General features: G+C 36.6%; 1 protein-coding gene across 1 annotated transcript in view; it reads right to left on the bottom strand.

Annotated features, from left to right (window-relative positions):
* WDR44 (WD repeat domain 44) overlaps positions 1–6,531 on the bottom strand; it is a 75,651-nt gene that overhangs the window by 30,492 nt on the left and 38,628 nt on the right. Inside the window, exons 9-10 of the mRNA XM_024750586.1 lie at positions 2,222–2,380; positions 1,314–1,465 (exon numbers count right to left, since the gene is read on the bottom strand). Of these exons, the coding sequence (XP_024606354.1) occupies positions 1,314–1,465; positions 2,222–2,380 (311 nt within the window). The remainder of the gene's footprint in view (positions 1–1,313; positions 1,466–2,221; positions 2,381–6,531) is intronic.

Genomic DNA, 6,531 nt, shown 5'->3' with positions numbered 1-6,531 from the left:
AAAGGTCAAATGCTATTACAATAAATACTGTTATAACCACTGTTATAACACACATCTATGCAGGTCAAAAAGATCATCCAAGTTAAAGGTAACAGTTTATTTACTGGGATAACATTCATTTCCACAAAATTCAAGTATGTTAAGAAATTTGTCATTTGGAGCCTACTTCAATGAGATTTACTTAAAACTGTTAATAATGAAAGAGAACCAATACAGTACAAGGAAATTCATCAGATTCCTTAAGGGAGTTACTATAATCAATTGAAACCTTTTTTTTTTTTTTTTGCGGTACGCGGGCCTCTCACTGCTGTGGCCTCTCCCGTTGCGGAGCACAGGCTCCGGACGCGCAGGCTCAGCGGCCACGGCTCATGGGCCCAGCCGCTCCGCAGCATGTGGGATCTTCCTGGACCGGGGCACGAACCCGCATCCCCTGCATCAGCAGGTGGACTCTCAACCACTGCGCCACCAGGGAAGCCCTCAATTGAAACTTTTTAAAAAATTTATTTGATTGAAGTATAGTTGATTTACAATGTTGTGTTAATTTCTGCTGTACAGCACAGTGATTCAGTTATACATATACATTCTTTTTCATATTCTTTCCCATTATAGTTTATCACAGGATATTGAATATAGTTCCCTGTGCTATACAACTCAAACGTTTTATGTGTAGATTATAAGCACCAAAGTAAATTCAAATCTGGCTGCCAACTGATATGTGTAAGCCAACTTTTAGATTTAAAATCTAAATAGATAAGTAGATTCCCTGATCAAAGACCAACAGTATCACTTACCCAGTTCTGAGTTTATTACTACCTTCCCTGCGTTCCTAGCATTTTCAGGGGGTAACTGTAATGTATTTGTGAACTTTATATCTACTTTGGTACATTTTAACTCTGATAGACGACTTGTACCTCTACCTCTCTCCTTGTTCTGTCACTTTACAAAATATATTGAGCTTCTGAAATATTTGTATAAATTATTTAAAATATACCAGGGAGCATTTTAAACATTGTTCAAAGTGACAGATCACCCTTAACTGCTTTAAAGTTTGGTACCTTTCTCTGGTAAAAGAAAGTTTGCATAGCTTTCTTAATAATACAGGCCTAGAGTTTACTTATTCAATAGGTCACTTCTTGAACAATGATTCAGAGACAGACTTTGCATTACCTATTCATTAAATCATATTATTATCAATTCACTTTTCATGGCTCAGGCTAGCGAAATTACATACATAAGACATCAGCTTTATAGAAACCAAAGTATTTCTCTCAATGAAAACAGAATCAATCCTGAAAAATAAAAAGGTTGCTTACCATATGTTCACCACTAAGATCTTGTACCACTTTGATCTGATCAAAATCATAAGGTCCTTTGAAGCCATGTGCTGCTTTGAATTTAACTGGTCTTGTGTATGGCATTCCTTCATCATCACTTGATGAAGGATCATCTTGATCAGTATGAAACACTGAATAGAAAAGCAATAGAAATTATCACTAGCTAATATAGATATTGCTACTGTCATATTTTCATATCTACTGCTTACCAAGAAAATGCATTAATTGGAAAAGCAAAATCTGTCTATTACTAAACAGCATATTGGTTAGCAGCATGGAGTCTGGTACCAGATTGCCTGGGTCCAAATCCAGCTCTGCCATTTATTATCTGTGTGACTACGGGCAAGGTATTTGACCTTTTTGTGCCTCAGTTTTCTCATCTATAAAATGGGGATAATAATGGTCCTTACCTCATAGAGTTTTTAAGAGGATTAAATGAGTTAACACAGGTGAAAGTGCTTGGAACAGTGTCTGGCACAGAATAAATACTATATAAGTGTTTATTAAATAAAACAAATGAGCACAATTATAACAAAGGCATAGGAAGTTAAGGTGTGGAAATTCAGAAAATTTACCTAATTTTGAGAATATTTATGAACACTAAATAGCCTTACAAAACGAATTTACAACTGATTACTGAACACTCAACTCTTCCAGGTTGCTAGTCACAAAGTATGTACAAATTCATGTTTAAGATGCATAAATTCATTTTTCTTCCCACTCATAAAATTGATAGTGAGAGTAACATGATTTATTGAAATACTAAGATATTAGCTATTAAGGTTTATTACTTTCAATAAAATAGAATGCTTCTTACAAGCTACAGGCTAAATTTAAATGATTACGAATCAATTAAGTATTCAGTTGAAATGTTCTATTTCACTTACCTTCGTCTCTAACACTTTTAACTTTATTTACAGCACGTTCGCCGTATTCCTCAGCAAGGTGCTTTGCTCTCTTTACTGATTTTCCTAGGAACTTCTTTAGTTGAGTCCTTAACAAAAATACCAAAAAAAGATAAAAACCAAAAAACCCAACCCAAATTACTTCTTATTAACTCAACTAATTGTAAAAGTTCAACAATTCACAGATAATCTCAGAAGCTGTGACTGGTAAAGTGTATCATTTTGAAATAACTCCTTTTTTATATACATAGTAGGTCTTTGAGTTCCCAAATCCCTTGTTCTATGGAATAAATATACTCAAATCAATATGGCTACAAAGGAAATATAGGCAGTTCCCCCCAATGTATAATATCATATCCTCTAGAGCACTAGTTTTCAGTGGTGGATAATAATCACTTGGTGGGAACGGAGTGGGAGGGGAGTGTTTTAAAGTGCAGATACCTGGGCGCGTGGGCTTCACTAGTTGTGGCACGTGGGCTCAGTAGTTGTGGCTCGCGGGCTCTAGAGCACAGGCTCAGTCGTTGTGGTGCACGGGCTTAGTTGCTCCGCGGCATGTAGGATCTTCCCAGACCAGGACTCGAACCTGTGCCCCCTGCATTGGCAGGCGGATTCTTAACCACTGTGCCATCAGGGAAGCCCTAACTTCAGTTCTTGAAATGTACCAAGCTTTTAGTCACCTCAAGGCCTTTGGATGGTTGGTTATTTCTGCCTGGAACACTTCTCCCTTGGCTAATTTCTACTCATCTTTTAGGTCTCAGAACAAATAGCTCTCTTTTAAAAAAGCCCTCCTTGACTCTTTAGAACAGATTTTCCTGTTATACACTCCCATAGCACCCCATATATTCTTCTATAGTAATTACTACAAACACAGTTAGATTTATCTGTGTAATTACATGTTTAGTGTCTATTTCTCTTATTTAACTGGAAGCTCTATGAGGGCAGAGACTACGATTGTCTTCCTAACTATTTTATCTGCAGCACCAAACTCCCATGTCTAACTGACAGAAAGACTACAATATGCTACAACTGGTACTGATATGAAGAGATGTCCATTACATAATAGGTATTTTTTTTAAAAAGTCAATAAACTATAGACACAGTATAACTTCACTTTTGTGAGAAAAAAAAATTCTTGAGAAAGCCCGCACACAGCAATGAAGACCCAACGCAGCCAAAAATAAATAAATTTTAAAAAAACTCCATGGTGAACATACCTAAAGATTATTTCTGGGGGTGAGAGTATGAGAGGCTTTCATTTTCTTTTTTACCCATTTCTGTATTACTTTTGATAATCATAAGACACAGATGATAAACCTTTTTCTTTTGGCCACACCACGCGGCTTGTGGGATCTTAGTTCCCTAACCGGGGATCAAACCCGGGCCCTTGGCAGTGAAAGTGCAGAGTGCTAACCACTGGACCGCCAGGGAATTCCCAGGTAAACCTTTTTTTTTTTGAGGTATAGTTGATTTATAATATTATATTAGTTTCAGGTGTATAATGTAGTGATTCAAACTTTTCATAGATTATACTCCTACTTAAAAGCTTTTGCACAGCAAAGGAAACCATAAACAAAGAAAGCCCACAGAATGGGAGAAAATATTCGCAAACGAAGTGACAGACAAGGGATTCATTTCCAAAATATACAAAACAGCTCGTGCAGCTCAATATCAAAAAATCCAAACAACCCAATCAAAAAATGGGCAGAAAATCTAAATAGACATTTCTCCAAAGAAGACATACAGATGGCCAAAAAGCACACGAAAAGATGCTCAACATCACTAATTATTAGAGAAATGCAAATCAAAACTACAATGAGGTATCACCTCATACCAGTCAGAATGGCCATCATCAGAAAGTCTACACACAATAAATGCTGGAGAGGGTGTGGAGAGAAGGGAACCCTCCTGCACTGTTGGTGGGAATGTAAATTGGTACAGTCACTATGGACAACAGTATGGAGGTTCCTTAAAAAACTAAAAGAACTACCATATGATCCAGCAATCCCACTTCTCTGGGCATATATCTGGGGAAAACCATACTTTGAAAAGATACATGCACCCCAATGTTCATACCAGCACTACTCACAACAGCCAAGACACGGAAGCAACCTAAATGTCCATTGACAGAGGAATGGATAAAGAAGATGTACATATATACAATGGAATATTACTCAGTCATAAAAAAAGAATGAAATACTGCCATTTGCAGTGACATGGACGGACCTAGAGGTTATCATACTAAGTGAAGTAAGTCAGACAGGGAAAGACAAATATCACACGATATCACTTACATGTGGAATCTAAAAACAAGGATACAAATGAACTTATTTACAAAACAGAAACATACTCACAGACTTCGAAAACAAACTTACGGTTACCAAAGGGGAAAGGTGTGGGGGGGGATAAATTAGGAGTTTGGGATTATCATATACACACTACTATACATAAAATAGAGAATCAACAAGGACCTACTGTATAGCACAGGGAACTCTACTCAATATTGAGTAATAACCTATATGGGAAAAGAATCTGAAAAAGAATGGATTATGTATAACTGAATCACTTTGCTGTATACCTGTAAAACTAACATGCTATTGTAAATCAACTATACTCCAATATAAAATAAAAATTAAATTAAAGTTATTATAAAATAGTGGCTATATTCCCCATGCTGTACAATATATCCTTGTAGCTTATTTATTTTACACACAGTAGTTTGTACCTCTTAATTCCTTACCCCTATCTTGCCTCCCCACCCTTCCCTCTCCCCACTGGTAACCACTGATTTGTTCTCTATATCTGTGCTACAGAAATTAAATACAGATATAGAGATTAAAAACAGATAAACCATTTTTAAAATCACAATAAGGCCTCTGCTACCTATAACTCTGAAGTTATATTTTCTGGTTAACTACAGGTTTAGTACTACTTTAAGCAAGGAAACATATTTTAATCATTTTGGAGGAGAACATTTCTAAAATACATACTTTTGTGCCTTCTTTAATGGCACTTAATGCTCGATAAGTTTCTTTCTTTAATAAATAGGGTCAGTTACCATCTTTACTATTCTTTAATACATTCAAGGCTTTTCAAATGGATTGCAAGTGAGCCATAATATTGGTTCCCCTCTCAGCCTTCAAGGCAACAGGGTAGGGCGCAGAGAAACCAGAACCCTGGGCCAGTCTCTTTTGGCCATCAGCTGCCTCATCAGTTTACCCAAGGGTTCAGTGCAAATAATACCATGTTCTGTATGTCACAACATAAGAAGAAGTTGAAAGCACTGCCATGTGAAATGGTTGTGCAATGTGTGAGTCCTTTTTTATCATTTTCTGATTCCTCTCTTGCAATCAGAGTATTATGTGACATTCTTATGCGCTGATTTACACGTCAGTTTGCTGCTTCTATTTTGCTCTGAGATCAGATACCAGATGACCAGATTTTTAGAAATTATGTAAGAAGTAAGTATAAAGGCTTTGAATGAACTTGAGGAGCTTTTCTTTTAAAAAATAATGAGCTTTAGTGCATGGAGCAAGTGACATCTTTCCTGGATGTCTATATGTCTCCTGAACAATTCTAATTTTCCGGTTCCCGATAGTTGCCATTGCTAGAAGGCCAAGGTCCAGATAGCTGAGGTGTTATCATATACGTCCACTGTGGGCATACCTGCTCTAAAAAATCTCAATGCTTTCTTTGCTATACTTGCCACACTAGGAAAAGATCAGACTTGAGTAGAGAGCTCATTTTAGGCCTTAGACTGAATTATTGCCAATTAAGTGACTTGTGTATAATCAAGCAAAACATACATGTCCACCACTGTGCTAGATTTTTATAGGGGAAAAAGAAGAATGATGTGATCAAAATCCTTTTGCAACACATGGTCTAGTTGTTTAACATATATTTATCTTATTTTTTAAAATCAGAAAACAGTTTAAGATAATATAAAATATAAACAGCAAATGTAAGTTATGTAGACAATAGGTGTCATTGAAATTGAGAACAGGAGAAACTTTACTATGTACTGGAGTAGTAAGGAAGAATCTCACGTAGTTGGGTTTAGAAAGACAAATAGGATTTGGAGAGATGAGAAATGGAAAAAGCAACTTCAAGGACAATCATGTTCTTCTACCAACACTTCTGGCACCTACCATCAGAAAAATACAAGCATGATGCAAAATGTATCGATCATTTACTGTATGTCAGATGCTATAAAAATGACCAAGACAGCCTCAAGGAACTCATAATCCATTGCCCGAGGGCAGGGAGTGGTAGTGGTGGATGGACATGTAAACTGG

This window comes from Neophocaena asiaeorientalis, unplaced genomic scaffold (assembly GCF_003031525.2).
Source record: "Neophocaena asiaeorientalis asiaeorientalis breed wild unplaced genomic scaffold, Neophocaena_asiaeorientalis_V1.1 scaffold503, whole genome shotgun sequence".
Lineage (NCBI taxonomy): Eukaryota > Metazoa > Chordata > Mammalia > Artiodactyla > Phocoenidae > Neophocaena > Neophocaena asiaeorientalis.
The sequence above is the reverse complement of the archived record's forward strand: the minus strand, read 5'-3'. Positions and strand labels throughout refer to the sequence as shown.